The following is a 25,629-nucleotide window of genomic DNA, read 5'->3' as shown; positions in this document are numbered from 1 at the left end:
AGCAGATCTGTTAATGACAAATTACTGTTCACTGAAATTGAAAGTAAAAGCCTCAATTTTCCTTTTGTTACTGCTTCGAAGGAACATGGCAAAAGGAACTGAACAGTTTTTCTAACAAGGTACTGATATATCTGAATGCAATTTTCTTATCTGTCCAAGCAAGCACAATATAATCTCTGCTTCCCCCCACCCCTACTTCCTAGTGTCTACTGAGGAATTGATTCCTCATTCAGATCAGAAATAAAAAGGAGGAAGGGTAGAGTCCAGCATGGCTGAGTTCATCTTAAAGAGAGAAAGCAGTGATGAATATTGTGTTTTAAGCATGGCACAAGGGCTTTTTTTAAACAGAATTTCCTGTCTAGAAAACACCACCTCAGAACAGTTTGTGTTTCTTGGTAATTTCCTAGTGAAAAGTCTCTGGAATATTTGCATGCTTTTAAAAGTGTGAATAGGAGGTTGCAACTTTGACTCCTTTAGTTCCTAGGGTCAATTACGACATAACTGGATGCTCTGAATCTAGTCAGAAAGAGGTTTTACTTCAGCGGAATGTAACAATTACCTACAAGTTCTCAATCTTGACAACTTTAAGCTATATGGACGTCAGCTCCTAGAATTCCCCACTAGCATGTTCTCCAGTCGAGAAATACTGGTCTGTAACAATCATCTCTCCACGTATATACTCACCCACGTAATGCATGTTAAAGGCCAAATACTTGTACTGGAAGAGGGGATTGTTGTTTAGGCTACTTCTTTGGATCTGTTGGAAGAAGGAACTGACATCCCATCGGTATAAGACATCCAAAAGCATGATGCTTGGCACTCGTAAGGCCACATTCAACATTGCTTCCAATTTCTCCTTTGCAGCCATGCTGTTTCGTTGTTGTGATGTGGGGCAGACTGTAAAGAACCAAAAGCAGCAAGTAAGTTTAACAGTTGCCATAGATGTAATACTGATGAACATTGCATTTGTTTGTTTTAAGATTTAAAAAGCTACCCAATTTGCTGTGTGACTTTGGGCAATGTATCAGCAATAACTACCTAGCAACAAATATACAAATACAAAAGTGTAAAATAGTAACCAAGCATACAACAAATACAATTTGGGGCAGGAGGTGCTCCCACTCAATCAGACGCTAATACCAGGGGGAAGGGCCAAGTCTTAAGGGTTTCCTAAAGGCAAGGAGAATTGGGGACAACTATATATTGGTGAGAGATCATTCCAGAAAGCAAGGGCAACTACAGAAAAGCTTTCTAAATACCATAAGATGCCAACCCCCCACGGAAGCATGTGGGACTGGCAAATGTTCTTGGGGGGACAGCTGTCAAGTAACCCAGTCCTATCTCCAGTGTTACCGTTATCTTGAATAATACCCAGAAACCTACTAGGAGCCAGTACAGCTCACAGTACTGGTAGCAGTATTTAGTGGTATAACAAGCTGAACCCGTAACTACTCACAATGCTGCAATAGTTCAATTGGGAGGTGACTAAGGTGTGAGTGACCATGAACAGGGCCTTCAAGTTCCAGAATGAGTGTGACTGGTGCACAAGACCCAATTTTGCAAAGGATCCCATAGTTATAGGTGCTTCCTGCTCTTTCGTCTGAATGGGATAGTGTCATCCCATCTAGAACCAAAGATGGAAACTCTGCAACTTCCAAGTCCAAGAGACCCCAAACCCATAACCAGTTAGTCTTGACAGAGTTGAACAATAACCTATTCTTCCCCATCCAGATGCTCCTAGCTTCCAGATACTAGGAACGGACTCAGCACTTTACCTGGACAGCTGGAGACAGCTGGGTATCATCAGCACCTAATCCTGAACTAATTTATGGCCTCCCCAGTGGCTTTACATGGATAGTAAAAAGGAGGAGGATAAGGCAGAATCCTGAGGCATATGGGCCTAGGGCTTAACAGCTCCCATTATTTCACCAACCAAGTAGGAGAACCCTTGCAGAATAGTGGTCCTCACCACAACCTCTTAACTGATCCAGAAGTATACCATGGCCAATGGTACCAAAAGCTGCTGAGAGATCAAGAAGAGCCAGAATGGATGGCACCATTACCCTCCCTTGAGCTTGCCATAGGTCACTAACAAGCACAACCAAATACCTCTCCATACCATACCCAGGTTTGAATTCATTCAAAACTCTGGGTACATCCAATGAACATTCACACACAGCCTAGAATTTGTCATGCTAAACCAGTCTTTAAAAGGAAGCAGAAAAGCTGAGCTTCTATTTTCTGAGCACAACTTGAATAAACAGTAGGTAAATAAATTGAGTCACAGCATGATGGAAGACAAATACTACTATAGTAAATCCCATCAGTATGGATGGCGATATAGTCCCAGTTATCTTTTCAGTCCTGAAAATAGAATAAAAACATCACTAAAATAGCAGAATGGAAACATTCAACTGCCTCTCATCACTACTGAGTTTCCCTCAATATATGAAAAGAATTAAATGACTATCTTTTAGATTAAAAAAAACCAAGCCTACATATCAGTTTACCACTTGATACAGCTCAAACTCACTTGCAAACTGAATGTTGTGGGGATTCTTATCAAGCCTTGTCTTTATTCTGACAATCATTAAGAAATGCATTTTCCTTATCTAAGGCACAAGTTTCTGTTCTAATAATTTGCTAATGATGTTCTACACTCTATAGAGTTATTTCCCTCATACCTAAAGGAATCTCTTTAGAAGGAAAAATAAATTAAGATGTCTAACCTTTACCTGCCACATTCAAATTGATTTCTAGAGGAGGGGGCCCTGGCATAAAGAAAATGCAGGGGCTTCACAATATCAATTCTTCAATTAGGCAAATTTAATGGGAACCAAAGAGTGAGAGTTCAATTCAGGGCTAGCATGTTTAACTACCTATTGCAATTTTTTGAACCCAGGAATGTTATATAATTCAGGGGTAAGGCAACTTTCAAATAACTCCATAATAAAAGGCAATAGTTCACATGGAAGCCTCCTTATAAAAGACACGCCTTATGAAGCAAAGCTTACTTATGTCATATAATTTGGACCAGCCATAAAAAGTGTCCAACATATTTATTTTATAAATGCATAAGGCTGCCCAAATTGTACATACAATGAAGCTGGATAATGATATCAATAATAGGGTGGGTGTTTCTTCTATTTAAATAAGATTTTTTTTAAAATTCTGCATCATAAAAATGAATATAACCAGGAACATAACTTCTAATTGATATTGTTTTACTTTCTAAAATGGTGATTTAAAAAAAAATCATTCTAAAATGAGAGGAAGCAGCGTCCTGCAGTCACTTTGATCACAATTTGTGATATTTTTTGCCAGTTTCCAGCATTTTCTGTGCGACATAAAATGGTTAGCACTTATAGATATGAATCAATTTACACACACAAACACACAAACACACACACACACGGTACCTTAATTTACAGGCATTTACTTTAATCAAATTATTACTTCAATTAACATTGTTTCTTTTTTCCTGACTCCACCTTTATTGACAATGTGGCTTTTGGCAGATATATACATCCATACATATATGCACACACAATATAAATGTGCTCATTTATTCAAAAGTCTCCAAAATTAGTTTCAGCCAGAGCCGAGAACTATAGGATGACAAACAGGAGAAGTTGAATGTTCAGCAGGATTTTTGTCTCTGTTATATTGCTATTTCTGTCAATTCTTGGGGAGGGTGAGAGAGATCTTACATTCTGCTTGATAACTGATCTCTTTCTAAAAGTAAATGATAAAGAAGGTCAATGAATACAGGGATTTTGGAATAATGGAGAAAACTTTGGGAAGGACTAAGGCTTTTGAGCATATACTGTATATAGGGGAAAAGCACTGAAAGCAAAATACAAAGTGAATTCCTACAATCCTGATCCTGAAGATTTGAAGGATAGGCTTCTGATATATCAAACAATTCTAAACATGACAGTAAGCCATAAACCAGATCCTTTTGGGGACATATTTCCATAAATAGTCTATAATTAGGGGTAAGAGACATTGCCCGTTAAGATTAAATTTATCTGGAAAAAAAATCTGATTAGTTGGTCTGTATAATATGTACGTTCTAAAAACCAAATCTGCAAGTACTGCTGAATCCTGAAGAATATAAATTTGTGTTACGCCAAACAAAAATGCATTTTATCAGAAATTATAGAGCCTTCCAGACTTGAGAATATGGGTCGTTTAAACTGTAACAAAATCTTCCCAACTAGTGATTTAAACCATTATTTATATGGATCTGATTTAAATCTACCCTAATTTACAGGGCAGTTTGCCCATATTCTGGGATCTTCTAAGCTCATAGAAAATGACTGAGCAAAAAGCCTTTCATTGATTCATTACTGGGAGCACTAAAAAAAAGTTCCCAATGTTTTTAATTTTAATTTTATTCTGTGGAACACTCAGGAAAAGTGCACTGTGGGTTCCAATGTTGAAGCCCAATGATGTCGGCAACACATTCTCTGTAGTTTTAAAGGTAAATCTCCTTTTTGTGACATCACCTCCATATCTCTCCCACCCTCCTCTCCAGCACACAGTTGGGAAAGGATCTGATTACTTTGGCGAAAAGTTTGAACTGTTTGCAAAAAGCTTTTGAAATTAGGTCAAGAAACCCATATATTTCCCATCTGTTGTACTGCAAGTAGATCTATGCCAGCAATAAATGAATAACAAACCACATGCTAATAAATTACAGCAAGAGAGGAAGGTTCTGGGAATTCCACTTCCAACCTATCTATAGATGATATTAGTTCTTAATGAATTGTTTGTTTTATTTCTTTAGTTGCCCACCTCAACAAGTGATTCTGGGTGGTATCTCTCGGCTACTATATCAAAATGGAGAACAGGAAAATCACATTGTCATTTTTTTATTATATATCATTTTAACCTACTGTGTTTTTCCGAAAATAAGACAGGGTCTTATTTTCTGTTGACCCCACAAAATAAGCACTTGGCCTTATTTTGGGGGAAGTCTTATTATTTTTGAGGTGCAGGAGGCGGTGAGTGTGGTGACCTCATGACTGCTGCTGTGTTGCAATATTTCCAGGGGGGCTTATTTTCAGGGGAGGATTTATTTTACTGCATGCGTTCAAAAGCCCGATTGGGCTTATCATTCCGGGAGGTTTTATTTTCAGGAAAACAGAGTATTACAGGCTTGTGAAACTTACACATACACAAACGTACATGCTGCAAAATACATTGTTACAACCAAAACCTCTGCCCATAGTCAGAGATCAATAGCAATTGTGCTTAGAGTTTTATTCCACACACACACCCCCACAATGCTTTACAGCCCTCTCTAAGCAGTTTACTGAGTCATCATATTGCCTCCAACAATCTGGGTCCTCATTTTACTTCCATGATATCGAAGGATAGAAGGCTGAGTCAACCTTGAGCCGCTCAGAATTGAATTCCTAGAGTGAGCAGTGAATTAGCCCAGCAGTACTGCATTCTAACCACTGCCACCACCACAGATACATTGTTATGCCAGTTTTGAAGAATAAATGGGTGGAATAGTTAAAATATTTTCGTTTAGCTATAGATACAGGTTATGCTTTTACCTTGTGCTCCAACCAGCCAACCATCTCCAGGCAAGAATTTTCATGCGTTCATTTCAGTTGGGCAGTCAGGCACATTATATTTATACCCTTAAATTGTTTACTGTTAATGCACACCCACTTAAAATCTGTAAAATTCTAATGCTACCTTTATATACTACACCTAGCGCCTAAATTGAACTTGATGAATCCTTCTTCCAAGCAGACCTTGGGCTGAATTCAATATTGACCACAACTAGGGGAATTAAAAGTCATGGCAGAATGAATTCACAGAAATGGTAAAAGCATCAACTTATTTTCAGCTGCTATTAGATAACATACATGGGACAAGAGCAAGAAAACTGATTACATGAGCAGAAGCCTACTTCCCTAAAGTAGGGTATAGCCCACATTTAGATATCAAAACTCTTGATTGGAAGGCATTAGGCAATAGACATTAACCTCTCCAAATATAATTTGGCATTTGCTTGCCTTCACACTTATATTATTCATCTCATCCCTGGGGGCTGCAAAATGTTTAGCGGAATGAGCTGTTACAACAGGTTAAACATTTATCCAAACCTGCAGTTCTAAAGTCTAGGGGAACTAATATGTCTAAGATAAATTAGTATGCATGTCATTTTGAAGTTCTCAAAAGATAATCTTGGATTTGTCAAGTGTTACCTTTCCAGAACAAAACAAATATTGAATTAAATGTTTTATATTTCATGTTGGTCTTATGGCAAACTGATCAATAAATTTTATATTTACAAAAACCTTGCTTACATCTTGAAGTAGGATTGCCGCTTCTCTTTTCAAACAGAACTTAAGAACCTAAGTAGTGCTCTGATGGATTTGATACTTGGCCTACCTAGTCCAGCAAGGATGGCCTTCAGGGGAAGAAATCACACTGCCATCAAGGCTAAGAGACCTCGATCCCCCTGACTTATATTAATTGGTCTGATCCTTTTTTGAAGCCAGCCAAACTGGAAGCCACCACACATCTTGTGGTAGCAAAGTTAATTTCATGGTGCAGTAAATGTATATCGATTTGTTTTACCCACCCTGAATGCTCCTTTAACACAACATACTGCTGGGGACTGCACCTTTTCTCTTTGCTCCTTGTAACCACTATTGCAAATGGTGAGAGAGAAATAAAGGTCTTAACACACTGTTCCTGCATCCCTCTCTCACCTGGCCCATTGTTTATTAAACATGTCTTCATGTTTTAAGAGAAAAAAAGGAACTTTTCCCCTCTCTTCTTTCTCTCTCTTCAATATTTAATTTAGAAAGAAGTGGGAATTTCCTATCTTATGCATTTCTTCAAAACCTTACTTCTCTTCAAACATAATGCTTGTTAATATTTATTGTCTGCTATTCTAGCATCCAAGACAATATTTTTGTGTTCTTGCCTGAAAATGCTTGAGAAAACTGAACTATGCAGCACTATTTGGCTAATCCTGAAATGTGCAAACGCTTTTAAATGCCGTAAACAACAACACAACTAAACTGGTTCTCAACTTGTTTCAGAGCAGGTTTTTTTTTTCTGTCAACAGGACAAACAGCTCAAAAGCTAATTCTTCTGAACTTCTGCAATGCAAAAAGCAAATAAGATGCCTGCTGAAACAGTTCTAAAACCTGCAAAGATTCTCCTCCAATGTTACTAACTTTTGCCAGGTGTAGCTACTATGGTTCACTGAACTTACTCAAATGAAAGAAACATGTAACAAGAGTAAGGTTGTTCTGGACAGCTGCCACAGATTAAAGAAACAGCCATAGTACAAAAGAAACAAGATATAATACAATGTTTAACTAAGGAAAGAAGCCTTAGTAAACAAACCAACCTCTCTACACAGTTCACAGAATAATACATAACAGCTTCCGAACAGAAGCATTTATAGGTAGCTATTTAGCACAATGCCTTTAACAGTAAGGGATCCTTTTCTATTAAAAATAAAGCGGATAACAGAGACTCTTGCTAGACTACTGCTTACAGTGCTTCCATAAGGATGCACACCCTACCAGTGCTTAGATCCAAAAAAGTGGAATGAATTATTTCAGCAAATATAGGCGGGTGTGTGTATGACAGCGGGTCTCCATTATGGGAGAGTATTTGATGTTTAAGAGCCAACTACCATATTTTTTGGATTATAATGTACACCTTTTCCCCCCTTAAAAGAGCGTGAAAATGTTGGTGCGTCTTATACACCGGTGCGTCTTACAGTCCCAAAAATATGGTAACTCTGTCCAACCTTTTTGTCACATGCTGAAATCTACTTGAAGGCAACCCTAAGTAAATAAATGGACCTGGGAAGTGTACACGTTAACCAGAAATCCACAGAAGATGCTATCACTTATCAGATTATGCCAAAGCTACTTCAGCCTTTCACCCTGCTAGTTAAATAACTGAAGTAGTTTGGAACCCCAGGGATTCTATTCAGGCAGCCTCTGTCCAGTGACAGAAAGCTGGTCAGGACATTTCCCCCCATATTAGATTTAGAAAGTGTCAATGAACAAGGAGAGGGAAAATGAACATGAGAAAAGCAATATCCAAAGTTTTCTTGATTGGCCTGGGGAATTAAACAACTTCTTCCATATGTATTCCTTCTGTATGTTAGAGCCAGCCCAATAAAATTTATTGGCTAAAGCAATGTTTAATGATGTTCTCTCCCCCCCCCCCAAATTTAAATGATCAGAAAATTAAATGAATAGAATAAAATTCTTTATTGGTCAGGTATGTATGATTGTGCACGTAAGGAATTTGGGGCCAGGCTTTCTGGGGGGATCCCTCTCTCTGATTACACCAGCCCATCCAATTAAGATCTGGGAGAGACAGTATGTTGCAGGTACCACATGCTTGGGCCTTACACTTGGATGTGAGACATTCCCCACCCACCCACCCGAAAGCCATCCTTGTGAACATTCTGGACATCCTCCAAGACCTGATTATGTTATTAGGCCTCAGGGTCCCAGGGAACCAGAGATGCTCTTAGATTGCTCCACTGTAGTTGATACCGCTACAGTCACACTCTGTGTATGGTCTGTACATTTGAAACTTTTAATATTCTAATTTTTAATAATGCTTTTTTATATTTTTGTAATGACTGTTTATATATTTGTTTTAAAATGTTTTATTATGATTGTACACTGCCTAGAGTAGCTTCAAGCTGAGTGCACTGTACTATTTAATTAGTACGGTAAAATGTGTGAACTTCAACTTTCAGTATTTCTTATTCGGCATGAATTCTGAAGACTCCAGATTCAGGAAAAGTAGCATAAAGGTTTCAGAGGCAGCCCTGTTATAAAAAACATTTTCCTCAAATCTGTTGCCATCTCTCAGTACCTGCCAACTGATGCCACTGACTAATCATATAAACAACTCTACAGCAAATGTCAATGGAGATTCTCAGTCATCCAGGTCATGGTTGTCTCAAAGTTCCTTTTTCAAGAGGCTTTCTGGTTTTTCTTTGAAGACGTTTCACTTATCATCCAAGATGCTTCTTCAGCTCTGGAAGAGAAGCAAAACGTCTTCAAAGAAAAACCAGAAAGTCCAGTTGCCTCTTTAAAAAGCACATTTGGGACTCTGCAATAAATCCATATCCATATTTATTTCACAGTAGAAAATTTTGTTTAACAAAGATTATCAGTTTCTCTGGGTGGGAAAAGAAGTTACTACTCACCAATTAGTAAGACCGAACTGCTGTTCAAAACTGCTGTATAGATAATCCTTGACTTACAACCGATCACTTAACAACTGTTCAAAATTATGACAAGCCCAGAATGGGTGTTTATGGCACATAAAGCACTTCTGGCCATCATAAAATACTGTGCCACACCCCTTCCTGACATTCATCTGATTGCATTTTGGATGCCTTGAAGCCTTCTTGCTTTTACAACTAGTTGCAACATCTCATAGTCACATGACAGTGATTTGCAAAACATGCTCATTCAGAAAAATGGGTTCACACTTATCATCATAGAATTTGCTTAATAATCCTGATGATTCACTTAATGACCACTAAAATAATGTCCTAACATTAGATGTGGTCACTTGAGTGCCTCAATTTATGATGTAATAGCTTATAACTAGAAATCTCATTCCAATGGTTGTCACAAGTCAAGGATTACCTATAATACAAAATATAAAATAGTTCAAAGAACTGAACTAGGTTCCTTTTTTACACACTCAAAATTATAGCAGAGCTATAAAAAAAAGTTACATCAAAGTTAAAATTCAAGTTGATAATACTGGTGGTAGAAATAAATACGTTTATGGAAGTTTCAGTAGCAAAACACTGACTTAATTTTGAATGATAGTTTTGATCCCGAAAAGAAAAAAAATTATACAGAATTCCAGAGAAGTCACTTGAATTCATTCATCCCACAGATTCAAAAATTGTATAGCAACCTCAGTACATTTTGAACAATGTTCTCAGTGATTTTTCAGATCACTAGACACTTGATAACCATTCATGATTCTGCAGTTTAAAAAAAAAATTCAAATGATGCACAATAGTACCAATCAATAGATTAATTCAAAAGAAAGCCAGAATTTAAAACATGAATTGCCCTTCCAATATCTGAATTACCAAAAGGGTAACTGAAAGGCAATAAAAAGTGTGCTTACAGTTTTCTTAAAGCAAACTGGAAGGCATAAGAAAGGGTATTCAATGTTTCCTCAGCACAGGAGACATCCTTTCTCAAGATCTCCAAAAGCTGAATAACTACTTGAAAAAATGGTGCCTCCAACCAAACTTAATGAGCCAAGGTGGCGCAGTGGTTAAATGCAGCACTGCAGGCTACTGCTAGATCAGCAGTTCAGCGGTTCAAATCTCACCGGCTCAGGGTTGACTCAGCCTTCCATCCTTCCGAGGTGGGTAAAATGAGGACCCAGATTGTTGGGGGCAATATGCTGACTCTCTGTAAACCGCTTAGAGAGGGCTGAAAGCCCTATGAAGCGGTATATAAGTCTACTGCTATTGCTATTAACAAAACAGAAGTAGCCACTTTACACCTCAGCAATGGAAATGCAAATTACCAGCCTTCAGTGAAGTTCTGGAACTGTATTTTACAATGTAATAACTCTGAAAGTACTTATGGATTACACTGGACAGATCACTAACTTTCTGACAATATCTGCAAAAAACAGCTGAAAAATTGAACAGCCACCATAACTTACTGAATAGATTGGCTTGGGGTGCTGATGCTGACACCCTACAAGCAACAACTTTGGTTTATTCCACAGCTAAATATTGTACCAGTGTGTGGCTGAATAGCACCTACCCACAAACAGTCGATGTGCAACTCCACCAGACAATGCTTATCAACTCTGGAACACTGCATCTCACTTCTGTTACCAGTCCTTAGTAACATCATACCACCGCACATTAGAAGACAACAAGCTCATGCTTGACTATGGTGAAGGATGCTGAATAATAAGGCTCTCCCTATTCACCAGGACAATGTGCAGTCCATCACAAGATTAAAGTCCTGTAAGTCAGCATGGAAAATAGCTATTCACTTAACATGTACCCAGTTTAATCCAGAGAATTGTGATCCCTCTATCTAACCACCTGGTTTTGAACTACCTTGCTCTGTCTCAGGGGTGTCAAACTCATGTCGTCATGGGAGTATCACATGACATATTGGGACTTTCCCCCCCTTCGCTAAACCAAGCTAGGGCGTGGCCAGTGCATGACAGATTCAGCCTGTGGGCTGGGAGTTTGACAGCCTTGCTCTATCTGAACGAAACTGAACAGAATTAGATGTGATATTGGAAGAAGTGCCTCTGCCCTACATCAGTGGGGATGGAAAGTTTCCCTTTGTTGTGACTGTGCTCCTGACATGCAAACCATTAAACAAATTATGCCAGATTGCCCACGATATATGTTCTCTAATTTCCTAGAAGACCTACACGAAGCAATGAAAGAGGTGATTGCCTGGATACTGAACTGGACGTTCAGTTATGAAGCCACTGCCATACCCCCATAGATGTTTTACTTACAATAACATGAACTGAATAGGTTTTCTTCCCTTCTGCCATGTTCCCATCATATGCTAAATAAATAATCAGCATAAATTCTGCCTAGGACTTTATCTAGTTTAGCTACAGTTCTTATACACTTTCAGAGATATCTGAAGTTGAGGGAGATTAAAGTAGATTTTTGTCTAATAGAGTTGTTTTGGTGTGAAGATGAACAAAGTGGACTTTCTTGTTGTTATTCAAATTATGTCCTGGTCTCATCTAACTTCTCATATTATTTTTAGCAATTGAATAGCAACCCCATGCCCTTCAATGTTCAGAACATCAGTTACTGTTAACATTGGAAAACATGGGTAATGACAAAGGATGATGAGAATTGTAGACCAAAACAGCGTAAGGTGATATTGCTTTTCAAAAGATTCAGCAATTGTGCTAAATAGTCAATCTGTGAGAAATCAGCCCCTATGATTTCTAAAACATGGTCTCTGGTTCAGCACAAAGAGCCAACTCAACCAATTACAATTTATTCAGCAAACCACAGATTAGTATGGTATGTGAACTAAGCCCTTATTTTGAAAATATATGAGACATTGTTATAACTCACAGAAGCCTGTTTTTCCTTAACAAACAGAATTTTATTTCTCCCTTAGATCATAGTCAAATTGGGTTACTAACCTTTTCTCCAGCAAGGTTATGTCTCAAACAGCTATAAAAGAAGTAGAATTGTAGCAAATAAGGAGCTTTTACACTATTTTAAGAAGAACTACAGCTGAAAAATTTCTGTTTGGTATAACACAGGACCTTTGGAAGCTACCATTCCCCATAAGAAAATCAACAAATATCATAAAACTATCTGAGCTGTTTGTTTTTGAGACTGAAGCAAACTAGAAGTCTTACCCTCAAACACAATTACAAACACAAATTAGTGTTTTAGTTTGTTAAAGAATATTACTTGAGAAGGGGAAGCCTAGGTTCACATTTCTACTCAACCACTGGGCTCACCAAATGATTTTAAGCTAATCATTTTCTATTTCAGTCTATTTTACAGAGTCCCTGATATGAAATAAATTTAGAAAGGGCCCTCATATACAGACCTAGAGATCTCAGAGAAAAGCTAGACTATAAATGCAATAAACGAACATGTCAAGCAATTAAATAAGCAATTGTTGCCTTATTACACTTTTGATCCCAGTCTGTAAATTTAGATAGCAACGGTTACTTCCAAATAAGTTAATATCACCTGCAACTCAAACATTTGTAGTGCACCCTATTGTTTCCAAGAGAGTAAATCTGAGTTTGCAGTTTTGCATACCTAAAGTTAAAAAGGGGGAAATTAACATGTTAACTGTTGTTTATTTAGAAGATAAAATGGAGAAAAAAATACCTCCATGCTAAGAGTAGCAAACGTAATCAGTAAAAAACCAAACTACATCGAGAATAATCACAGGTCACTATTTTAAATTGTTCTGAAGTTTACTTTAAAAAAAAATTGAATGCCTGAAAAACACTAGTTAGCATTTATTCGTGTTTCCCAATACAGAAACAGCCCATGGAATTACTGTACCTTTAACATCACATTTTCCTTCAAACCAGTTCAACTCACTCATTAACACATGACTCTTGGGTTCTTGCCAGGGTAAAAGGTAATACCTAATTTGAGGAAAGCTTTCCAGTAAACTATCTGCCTCTCAGCATAAACTCAGTGAATTGAGTTGATAAATGGTCCCAAATGGATTTTTTTTTTTAAAAAAGAAAAGATAATTACAGGTTACAATTTTGGAAAAGAAAAAGTGCTTAACAGAATTTGATCTGATAAGCAAGAGCAGCAAGGCAGAGGCCCTTCAACAAAGCATTTTTCCCCATAAGCATTTGCTTTCTACAATAATTGTACTTCTTCTCCACTTCCTTGTAGACTTTCTGCACATAATAGGAAAGTTTTAAAAGGAAGGGAATATAAAACCCCAACTATGGGAAGTCGTTAACAAATTGAAGCCTTTTTTCTAGTCGCATGATCTGTAACCTTGGATAGGCTTTTATTTCCTTCACCAACTTTCAGATTTCAGAACTAGTGGTTTTATCATTATCTCTTGCTCTGGGAAAAACCAGATAGTAATCAGACCAAATATTTAAGGAAGCAGAGTACTGTAAGTGGTGCATAATAAAAACCACAACCAGGGTCAATCACCCAACTTCCCGCCCCCGAATCAATCTAGCCGATGGCTGGCATCACACGAATCCAATCTGTTCCTTAGAAACCGAAGTCTTCCCAGCTCCCCACAGTCTTCCCCTCCTCACTTCCTTGCAAAATGGGGGGATTTCCCCGTTCTCTGCCTCGGACGCTGAATGCAATGTCAAAAAGTCCCAATATTTACCAATGTGTTGCAGAACGCCCCCCTCGTCTTGGGGGCCCCCCAGGTAAAAAGCTCCGCCGCGTTTGAACTCTAGTAACCCCAGCACAGCTAGCTGCCAATCGAAAGCGGTCGACGACGCCTGCCTAGCAGGAAAAGGGACCGACGGGGGTTCCCGATACCAATCGGCGTTCCTTGGGGAGGGTGGGAGACAACGTTAAAAAGGGTTTCCTCCCGTCATGGAGCGGGGGAGGGGCGGAATTGGGGGCGTTGCAACATTCCAAGAGCAATAAAGGGATTTTTCCTGGGCCTTTTAGAAACCATCGGTTTAATGGCCAAGCGGGGAGTTTGGCGAGGAGGGGGCGGAGAAGGCCGTTGGCTGCACGGGGCGGACGGGTGGTTGAGATCTGCGGGCCGGGGAGTGGGAAAAGTCAGCCAACTTGGCAGGCAGCCGGAATACTGGGGGGCTGGAGGAAAGACGGGGGCGTAAAGAAGGATAACGCCGAGATGGAGTAAAAGCACGGAAGGGTACAGAAGAAGGAAAAAAGAGAGAGAGAGGCAACGGGCCGCAGGAAAGATTCACCCGCGAGAGTGGCGAGGTGGACGCGGCTCCAAAAAAGGATCCGGACCCGGCTGTCTCCTGCGGATCTCTCACCTGGCCGTGCGATTGATCTTCACCCCAATCGGGGCTGGAGAAGGGGGGTCCTTGGTTGCTTTGCCCGTCGGCTCCCGTCTTCCTTCCTTCCTCCTCCGCCTCGGCGCAGTTCCTCCAACAGCCGCTACGGCACCATGCCTGGCCTGCGCTGGCGTGGCTGCAACCGATCGCGCCTCCAGGGCAGCATCGCCGCTGCCGCCGCGGTTCGTCTACCCGCTGAGGGCCACAAAGCCGACCCTAAGCGAGTTCTTCTTCCCCATCAACGGGCACCCGGGGCCCGCGCGAGCTCCTGCGTTGAGCGCTTCCAGCTTCGCCAACAAACCGCTGGGATCAGGCAGCCTCCTCCGCCCCCCTACCCTAGCGGCGAAGAGCGCATGCGCTCCGGGGGCATCGAGACAAAGTGGCTGCCTGCGCCGTGGCGGGACGCGAGTGGAAGAGGGCCGCCCTCTCCTGGGGAGCGCGGCGTTTGCGCCTCTCCTTTCGGTCCCAACGCTGCCCCGGGCAGCCATGTTCCCGCCAAAGCCGTTCGGAGCTGTATACCCGGTAATCTCATCTTTACGTGGACAGGCATAGCCCTCTGATCCCCGCCGGGGTTTCCAAGCGCTTTCACATTCTCCTGCTTTCCTTTACTAAGAAGTAAGCGGGCTATTTAATGGTGCCGTCGCTCGAGTAAAGGTGGAGGATGTAACTGCGCGTGGAAGAAGCAAACTCGGAATGGGCACGATCTCGGAACCAAGCCCCGGGTGGCTTTACGAGAGCTTGTTCTATTTAAGTGACTTCGAATGCAACGAGGTTGGGTGGTTATGTGCCATCGGATGGTATGACCACGTAGATTTTCTCCAGGATGATTTATCGCAGACTTTGGTCTCCATGTGTTCCATCCATGGATCCATCGCTGCTGCTATCAGGTCCATCCACCTTGCCGTTGCTTGTCCTCTTATCTTTTCCACCACTTTCCTCCAGCATTTAGAGATCTAATTCTTTGCCTCCCATATCCAAAGTATGAAAAATTGAGAATGGTCATTTATGTTTAAGTGGGAACTCTGGGTTGATTTATTGCCTTCTCCCTTTGTTTGGCTTCTTGGCTATCCATAGTACCCTCAGGGGTCTTCTTCAACACCAAAGTTCAAAAGCTTTAACACCTTTAATGTTTATTTGGAAGTAAACATAAATGGGAGTAAAAATATGCCTGAAGAGAAAGGAATTTTCCCTCATGCCTAATCATAATCTGGGCAAGGTGGATTCCCTGGAGTGGAGTTGGGTGTCTTCATAGACATGGGTGTATTTACTGGGGTGGGGCAGGGAAGGCAAGACAAGTGACAAAACACATATGTCACATTCTAGTACACATAATTAACTTCCATGACATTTAGTATGATAAAAATTGTAATGCTACATTACAAACCTGTGCTTTCTGTTTTAATGCAATCCACTCTCTGTAACTACTGTATGATGAGATGTGTAGAGAACTTAACGTTAAAATATTTATTGTTCCACATAACTTGCTGTGATTTAAGTTACTTGCATGTGAATAGCAAACGACTCAGATTTCAAGATTTCAGCTGGCTGGACACAGATGAAAATTTGGATGATCATTAGAGATTTATTGATCTATTGATTTCAGTCCCTTCCATCTATGAATCGAAATATGGCCTGAAGATCTGTTCATTATACTTAGCAAATTTCCAAAGATAACTAATTTGGCAATGCACTCCTATAAAGGCTACTCAGATCTGGTGAGTTCAGTGACCCTTACTTCCAAGAAAGTTTGTTAAATGTTGCAATTTCAGAAAGATAAGAGTGAAAAGATAGCCTTTTGTTTGCCCCAGCAAAAATAGTTTTCAGATCTCAGGTGCTTTAAATGACTGTATTTCAGAATATGTTTTGGGGGTTTATTTTTATTTTGTTCTCTTTGCTTTAGGTACAAATCACAGCTGTCAATGTGATTCATTTTTGAACATCTGAAATTATATATTATATTATACACTTCCCACAACTGGAGTTCGATCCTTATGGGGCTCAAGGTTCATTCAGCCTTCCATCCTTCCAAGGTTGATAAAATGAAGAACCAGATTGTTGGGGGGGGGAAATATGCAAATAATGCTTACATTGTAAACTACCCACAGAGTGTCATAAAGTGCTATGAGGTAGTATATAAGCCTAAATGTTTATGGGGATTCTCAATGCTTTAAAAAAAGTGTTTTTTTTAAAGATAGCTGGACTTCGTTTTTCCTTGAAGATGTTATACTTCTCATCCAAGAAACTTTATATCTTTTGGTGTAAGCCTAAATGCTATTGCTCTGTTAAGATTAATTATTATAAGTGGTCTGGCAGGATGTTTCTAATAAAGTTGTTGACATCAGATAGTATCAAGCATTTTGTTCCAGGATGAGCACTTACCTGTGGAATAATGAACCACTTAACACTAAGTAAGTATTATCTCACTAGATAAACCTTAATAGTTTTAGCCACACACAATTCTAATTGTGTAGAATTACCTGAAGAGAGTGGGATTAAGTCAGTCTTTTTTCTTCTGTTACATAGGACAAGTTCATTGTTTTCTAAGCAACATATTTGGAAATTGCTATTGCCTACTTCTTCCTGAAGTTGAGTGTACTTGGCTCAAAGTTACTCAGATGACTTCCATGTCTATGGAACTAGTTGGTTTCCCATTCCTAGTCCATTGGTCCAATGCCTTAACCACTAACTAAACTGGATATATAGTATCTGAATAAAGGGGAGGGGGGTTGTGGCTTTTCCTTTCCCATGTCCTGTGTTTTTTTTTGACATAGCATTTGTACCAACTTCATTATTACAAATATTATTGTGGTTTTTTTTTGCAAGGACAGTTCATATTTTTCCAACCACAAATAACTTGGATAGAATTGCTTTCTGGAAAGCATTATGACTCAGAAATACATAAATCTTCCAATGGGACAACCAGGCAGATGTTTTTTTTAAGAAAAACACACAACAAGTATTTCAAAGAGTCATTTGTTGCTCGTTCCAAAATCTGCAATTATAATTTACAAAGATTTACTGAATAGAAAAATGTATTTTTCAACATTCCAAGTCAACTTGAAAAACTTGAGAGCTTTTGTTTCTTAGAGAAAAAGACACTTCTGTCAGAAACAAAAGCTCTGTTGAGATGTGAAAATAAAAGTTTGCAGGATGCAGGGAAAGTTCATTAAATGTTTAAACAGTTTTTCTGAGACCTGGAAGATAATATTGAAGTCTGATATCAATGACTGAAATATAGCTGTCCTCTTCAATGTGATCTCATTGGTTGCTAATTTGTTCCCTGATTCAATTCAAAGTGCTGGTTTTAACCTTTAAAGCCCTTCCTGGCATAGGGCTGAAGTATTTGAGGGTGTGCCTCTCCCAAATTATATCAGCTTGCCCAATAAGATCTGGGAGAGATGGCGTTGGTGAGAGACTGGGAGAGACTCACTTGATGAGTCCCAAAAGACATGCCTTCTCTGTCATGGTATCCATTTTATGGAACATTTTCCTTCCCCTTGAAAATAGATTAGCTCCATCTCTTTTGATATTCCAGAAGGCCCTCAAGACTTGACTATATTGTCAGGCCTGGGTCTCCCTGGCAACCAGAGACTTGCTCAGATGATTCCATTGTTGAGGGAGCTATTTTCCTGTTATATTTTTTCTCACTTTTATGATATTTATTAATATGGATTTTTGTATTTTATATTTTTGTTTTTATCTGATTGTTGAGTACTGCCCAGGGTTGCTTTTGGTGAGAAGGGTGATTATATAATTTTGATTGATAATCAGTCAAAAGATTGTTTCAGGGAGATTTTGAGCACCATAGGGAAAAATCATGGGACAAAGTGCATGGCCTAAAAGTAGCAGCAAATGATGCTCTCTCTTCAGAATTATTCCAAAAAGAATAGAAATTGTTGCTTTATGGAATCAATTGCCTAGGCATTTCAAGATATTTTTAAGGATGTGTATGTGAGTAAGTGGTGGTATCTTCAGTGATTCAACAAAGTCTTAGTAGACTTGGAGGGTAGAAAACTATAGGTGATCCAAACACTATAGGTTTAAAACAGTTCCCAGGAGGCAGAATTGCTGCATTCTGGTGAATGCATGGATATATAGTGTTAGATTGGGTAAAGGAAAGCACACAAAGGCTCCAGTAACAACAGCTCTTTATTGCAAGTCAGGTAAACATCCGGCTGAAGACGTAGTCATACAGGTAGATGGGCCTTTGCGTAGCTCTGCCTGACCTGCACAGTTCAGTGTGAATGGTTTCTTCGGACAAGTCGGACGGACTTGTTTGCTCCGCAGCTCTACCTGATGGAAAGTCCTGGAACTTTCCACAGGCCGCGGCTGGAGCTTCTGGAGTTAACTCACTCGGACCTTGCTGCAGGCCTGCATCAAAGTCAGATAAGTCTTCTGAAACTCTCGGGCTTGAGTTGGACATGGAGGAATTGCTATTTTGTTTCGTGCGGCTTTGACTATCTCGTGCAGGGGTTACTGTTGGTTGTCTAAGTTTGGAGTTGCAAATCCGGCTACGGAGTTGGTCAATATGCCTTCTCCAATTTCTACCATCCTCGAGCTCTACTGTATACAGTGAGGCAAAAAAGTATTTAGTCAGGCACCAATTGTGCAAGTTCTCCCACTTAAAAAGATGAGAGAGGCCTGTAATTGACATCATAGGTAGACCTCAACTATGAGAGACAAAATGAGAAAACAAATTCAGAAAATCACATTGTCTGATTTGGAAAGAATTTTTTTGCAAATTATGGTGGAAAATAAGTATTTGGTCAATATCAAAAGTTCATCTCAATACTTTGTTATATATCCTTTGTTGGCAATGACAGAGGTCAAACGTTTTCTGTAAGTCTTCACAAGGTTGGCACACACTGTTGCTGGTATGTTGGCCCTTTCCTCCATGCAGATCTCCTCTAGAGCAGTGATGTTTTGGGGCTGTTGCTGGGCAACACGGACTTTCAACTCCCTCCAAAGGTTTTCTATGGGATTGAGATCTGGAGACTGGCTAGGCCACTCCAGGACCTTGAAATGCTTCTCACGAAGCCACTCCTTTGTTGCCCGGGCGGTGTGTTTGGGATCATTGTCCTGCTGAAAGACGTTTCATCTTCAATGCCCTTGCTGATGGAAGGTGGTTTGCACTCAAAATCTCATGATACATGGCCCCATTCATTCTTTTCTGTACACGGATCAGTTGTCTTGGTCCCTTTGCAGAGAAACAGCCCCAGAGCATGATGTTGCCACCCCGTGCTTCACAGTAGGTATGGTATTCTTTGGATGCAACTCAGCATTCTCTCTCCTCCAAACACAACAAGTTGTGTTTCTACCAAACAGTTCTACTTTGGTTTCATCTGATCATATGACTTTCTTCCAATCCTCTTCTGGATCATCTAAATGCTCTTTAGCAAACTTCAGACAGGCCCGGACATGTACTGGCTTAAGCAGGGGGACATGTCTGGTACTGCAGGATCTGAGTCCCTGGCGGCATAGTGTGTTACTGATGTAGCCTTTGTTACATTGGTTCCAGCTCTCTGCAGGTCATTTACTAGGTCCCCCCATGTGGTTCTGGGATTTTTGCTTACCGTTTTTGTGATCATTTTGATTCCATGGGGTGAGATCTTGTGTGGCGCCCCAGATTGAGGGAGATTATCAGTGATCTTGTATGTCTTCCATTTTCTAATTATTGCTCCCACAGTTGATTTCTTCACACCAAGCTGCTTGCCTATTGCAGATTCAGTCTTCCCAGCCTGGTGCAGGTCTACAATTTTGTTTCTGGCGTCCTTTGACAGCTCTTTGGTCTTCACCATAGTGGAGTTTGGAGTGTGACTGTTTGAAGTTGTGGACAGGTGTCTTTTATACTGCTAACAAGTTCAAACAGGTGCCATTAATACAGGTAATGAGTGGAAGACAGAGGAGCCTCTGTTACAGGTCTGTGAGAGCCAGAAATCTTGCTTGTTTGTAGGTGACCAAATACTTATTTTCCACCATAATTTGTAAAAACATTCTTTCCAAAAGAGACAACATGATTGTCTGGATTTTTTTTCTCATTTTGTCTCTCATAGTTGAAGTCTACCTATGATGTTAATTACAGGCCTTTCTCATCTTTTTAAGTGGGAGAACTTGCACAATTGGTGGCTGACTAAATACCTTTTTGCCCCACTGTACGATAGAGGACCGATAATTCTGGTTACCGTGGCAGAAATCCACAACGTTCCCCCTGTGTAGTTGTGTGCGTATACCGAATCACCTATAGAAAAGGATTGAACCTTGCTTGTGGAGTCAGGGGCTGATGAGGTAGAATAATTTGGATGTAGCCGGTCTAAGTGAGACCTTAGGCTTCAGCCCATGACAAGCTCAGAGGGGCGTCTCCCAGTGGTAGCACTGGGTGTGATCTGTTGGATCAATGTAGTGGTCGATTCATGTTTGCCAATCACCTGGGCCCATCCTAGCAAGGGCCTCCTTTGCAGATCTCACCATTCTCTCCGCCTGACCATTGGAGGCCAGATGGAATGGCGTGACCAGGGCATACCTGATTCCCTGAGATGCTAGGAAGGTCTCGAATGGCATGGCCGTAAATTGGGTGCCGTTGTCAGAGACCAAGATATCAGGCAGGCTGTGCGTGAAAAGAGTCTCTATAGTATTTTGATTACCGCTTCCGCTGTAGTGGAAGTCATCAGGACTACTACTAACCATTTTGAGTAAGCGTCCACAACTATGAAGAATGTTTGGCCATGTACCGGTCCAGTAAAATCAATGTGCACCTGGACCATGTTGCTTGTGGTCGCTTCCGCTCCTTAGCAGGCACATCTGGGGGAGCCGGTCTGGATTCCTGACAGGGTGTGCATGTGGCCACCCATTCTTCAATCTCCCTGTCCATGTTAGGCCACCATACGTAACTCCTTGCCAGAGACTTCATCCTGACTATCCAAGGATTCCCTACATGTAATGCTTCTAGTACTGTGATGCGCAGTTTGTTGCGAATAATTATCCGGTTCCCCCACAGCAAACACCCATTAATAACCGACAATTCATTGCGTTTGGCAACATACATTTTGAAATCAGCCCCGATAGGCCCCTTGGGCCACCCCCTCCACACCCAGTTCAAAATTTGCTTTATTTGGGGGTCCTTTGCAGAGTGGCATGCAACATTGCTAGAGGAGATGGGTCCGGTTTCCAGGCAGTCAGTGAGGAGGACCATTGTCTCAGGGATGGGGTCAGCGAGAACTTAGGGCAAGGGGCAGCGGCTCAAAGCATCTGCATGCCCTAAAGTGGGGCCGGGTTGGTGAATCAGGCGGTAGGAATAGGCAGCCAGGAAAATAGTCCACCTGGTCATTCGGGGAGATAATGATACCAGGGTGGGGCGATCCCCAGCCAGTAAACCCAACAATGGCTTATGGTCTGTAGCCAGTTCAAAATCCTGGCCGTAGAGATATTCATGGAATCTTTTCACTCTGGCCACTGCAGCCAAAGCTCGCGGTCCAATTGGCTGTAGTTCCACTCTGTGGCGGACAATGTCCTGGAGTAAAATGCAATGGGGGCTTTGGTTCAGTTGGGCATGCGGTAGCTGAGGACAGCACCGACACTGAAAGGAGAGGTGTCATAGATCAATACCAATGGCGGGGTCCGGCTATTTTGTACAAGGAAAGAACCCGCTGACAAGAGCTGTTTTACTGCGGCAAATGCGGCGGTCTTGGCTTTGCCCCAGGACCTTTTGCATTCTTGGCTAGGAGGTGATGTAATGGTTCAGCAAGGATGGCTTTCTGTTTGAGAAAGATGTTGTAGAAATTAAGGAGCCCGAGGAATGCCTGAAGTTCGGTCTAATTGCGAGGTGTGGGGGTGTCCTTAATATATTTAATTTTTTGTGAGGTCGGGTGATTCCAGACCCATTGATCAGGTACCCTAGGAATTCCACTTTTGATATATTAATTTGACATTTTTCTTTTTTGAGGTGGAGACCCTTGTCTCTAATTCTGGCCAAAATTCTTTGTACGCATTTTAAAAGTTGTGCCTCATTTGCAGCCAATTCCAAGATGTTGTCAAAATAGAGGACGACTCCTGGAATCCCCTGCAAAAGTCGTTCCATGACGCTTTGGAACAGTCCAAGGGCGATACTAACCCCACATTGCAGGCGGTGGCATTTGAACGCACATCTGTGCATCACAATAGTTTGGGCCTCCGCGGTAGCACCATCTACTGTCAATTGTTGGTATGCCTGTGCCATATCCAATTTTGCAAAGATTTTTCCTGGGCCGAGCGAATGTAGAAGGTGCTGTACAATGGGTACAGGGTATGCACCTTGTTGTAACGCTTTATTAATTGTGCACTTATAGTCTGTGTAGACAGGTGTCACAATTGGCGTCTCCCAGTGTGCATGATCAACTGGCTCTAAGATGCCCTGGTTCACAAGATTGTCAATTTCTTTGTCAATTTTAGGACAGAGAGCGAAAGGTACTCTCCTGGGTTTTAGCCTAATTGGGGCTATTGTGGGGTCCAAGCTAAAGGAAATTGGAGTTCCTTTGTACCTATCCAGACCAGTGCTGAAAACATCCTCGAACTCCTTAAAGATGGCTTCAGCGCCTTCGTCACTCACGAAGTTGATTCGGGTCACTTCCATCCCCAAAGCTTGGAACCAATCAAGCTCCAAGAGGCTTTGAAGATTTCCGCTGACCACTGTCACAGGGAGATTTTCACTGAATTGTTTGTAGTTCACCCGGAAGGAGCCTTGGGCCATGATGGGACCTGGTTCCCCGAGTAGCTGCGCAGGCGTATGTCGGGGTTTTGGAGGTGTTGCTTTTGTAGCTTTGGGATCACTTGCTTGAGGACTGACCATGGAATTATGGTCAGTGACGATCCAGTGTCGATCTACATCTCGCATGGAGAGTCCTTGGTGAGAACTCTGGTATGGATTTGTCTAACTGGGACAGTGACATTCAGCTTTCTTGGGTGCCCGGAGTGGATTTGTGTAACAGGCGTATGGTTGGCGATCCTATCGTCGCCTTCTGACTGCCATGGGTACTTCTGCCAAGCCCCTGGTTTGGATCGCAGTTGGTGGCTTTGTGAACCTTTGGGCTGTCTGGTGGTGGTAGGGAAGTCACTGGCACACCTTGGCGATGTGCACCTTCTGCTCGCATCGCTGGCAAGTTGCTTCATGAAAACAGCAGGATGCTCACGCATCCTTCATAGCTGGTGCAGGGTGGAGCTTACGAGTTGAATTTTCATGCCGGCTTGGTGCGGCTATTGCGCATGTGGTAGCTGTCATCTTCCCCGCTTTCGGAGCTCTCGGACTTGGTAGTCTCGCGATATACGTGGGTACTCTTCCACGCATCTTGAAGTGCACTCTGGTGCTAGAGAGTTTCCGGCGATTTGGCGGCTGATTCGGATGCCCTAGCCTCGTCTAGTGCAATCTGCAGAGAGGGGTTAGACTTAGCGAGTAGCCTCCTCTGCAGAGTAATGTCTCGCACGATGCAAATTATGCGGTCCAGAATCAGCTCGTCCAGGTCTTGGAACTCACAGTAGGCTGCGGCTTTCCGTAGTGCTGCTATATACTCATTGAAAGATTCACCCTCCATCTGGTTTCAGATGTTAAATTCGTGCCGGCGAACATATTTAGACAGCTTGGGTGCGTAGTGGGTCTTCAACATTTGTTGCAGTGCAGACTAGGATACTGTTTGGAGCGGTGTTGGTTCCAAGAGGTTTTTCGCCATTTCGAACACTTCCCGGCCACAGTAACCGAGGAACATGTCCTTCTTACGGGCTTCTGGAACGCCCGTGAGATCGTTTGCTTCGAGGAAACACTCAAATCATAACATGTATGATTCCCAGTGCTCGGTGGCTGGATCATATGGAGTTGGTGGGGCATGCATAGCCATCCTGATTTAATTTCGTCTTCAGCAATGGTTTGCTAGATGCCACACAGGATACTCCGGGCTGGATGTACTTGCAGGATCACATTTGCTCTTTTAGTTCACCTAGTTGCCTTCGTCGCCAGTGTTTGATCGGGTAAAGAAAGGCACACAAAGGCTCCAATAACAACAGCTCTTTATTGCAAGTCAGGTAAACATCCGGCTGAAGACGGGTCGGGCAGCATCCCCTTTTAAAGGGATCTGTCAGACCTCTTGACCAATGGGATTAAACCTCTGTTCCCGCTGGAACAGAGGACCTTGGTGGAAACCTCTATCAGTGGGGAGGGGATATCTAACATATAGTCATTAAGAACTAAATTTGACTTATCAGATATAAGGAAATGAGATTTATTGGTTCGCATGCTACTGTGAAGGAACCCCATTTGAAATATCATATGATTCAGCATGTGAAATGATCTGATGGATTTAAATGGATTTAAATTCAATTTAGTAGCATTAATTTTCCCTCAGATTCCTACTTCCTTGGCCACTAACAATGAAAAAAATCAGCATAGGATACAATGAAGTGGGGGGGGGGGAGGTTAGTCAAATGAATATTCTGCCCTGAGGTCTTCAAAATGGTATTAAGTGTTCATTTAGACCCAGAAGCTGCAGTCTGAAGGATTAATTTAAATTATTCCACTGACTGGGCTAATTCAATGGCTATAAAGTCATGATCTCCATGGGAACCTTTCACAGTTTCACTAATTGCACATTTCAGATGCTGCAGTTAAAATCTCTTAGAACAAAAGCTTTCTGCTTCATTGGCTTTTTTGAGTAAATTCTTCTTAGCTGAGAGAAATTTGAAAAATATTAGATTTTTGCATTAAGTTTCCAATGTTCAAATTTAGAAAGAAACCTTGTTTCAAGTAGCAAACCAGTAGGCACAATTGAACATAGTGGGAGTTGGTTTTCAGATGTGGTATGTTGAATTCCTAAAGATTCCTAAAAAATTTGGGATCCATGACTAGAGGGATCACCAGCAGGGAAAAGGAGGTGCAAATTCCACTTACAGTATATAGGATTTAGTCAAACCCCATTTGGAATACCATGTCCAGTTTAAAGACCTAACTTTAAAAAAGATGTAAGTTTGAGCAAGTCCAGAGATAGGCAACAAAAATGGTGCAAGGTCTGAGGGACAAAACATATCAGGAGACATTGGATGAACTGAATATGTACAGCC

General features: G+C 41.3%; 1 protein-coding gene across 2 annotated transcripts in view; it reads right to left on the bottom strand.

Moving 5' to 3' along the window:
• RNF145 (ring finger protein 145) overlaps window positions 1–14,884 on the bottom strand; it is a 75,430-nt gene extending 60,546 nt beyond the window's left edge. The window contains exons 1-2 of one of the 2 annotated variants that reach the window (XM_014070767.2): window positions 14,533–14,884; window positions 685–897 (exon numbers count right to left, since the gene is read on the bottom strand). In XM_014070767.2, the coding sequence (XP_013926242.1) occupies window positions 685–868 (184 nt within the window). In that variant the 5' untranslated portion in view covers window positions 869–897; window positions 14,533–14,884. Of the gene's footprint in view, window positions 1–684; window positions 898–13,901; window positions 13,996–14,532 lie in introns of those variants that run through there. The other variant, XM_087709390.1, reaches the window with a different exon arrangement.
• Between the last annotated feature and the right edge of the window lie 10,745 nt (window positions 14,885–25,629).

Source organism: Thamnophis sirtalis, unplaced genomic scaffold (assembly GCF_051295495.1).
Source record: "Thamnophis sirtalis isolate CommonGarterSnake01/CBP01778 unplaced genomic scaffold, rThaSir2_p1.2 scaffold_3, whole genome shotgun sequence".
Taxonomy (NCBI): domain Eukaryota; kingdom Metazoa; phylum Chordata; class Lepidosauria; order Squamata; family Natricidae; genus Thamnophis; species Thamnophis sirtalis.
This window is presented reverse-complemented; position numbering and strand designations above follow the sequence as displayed.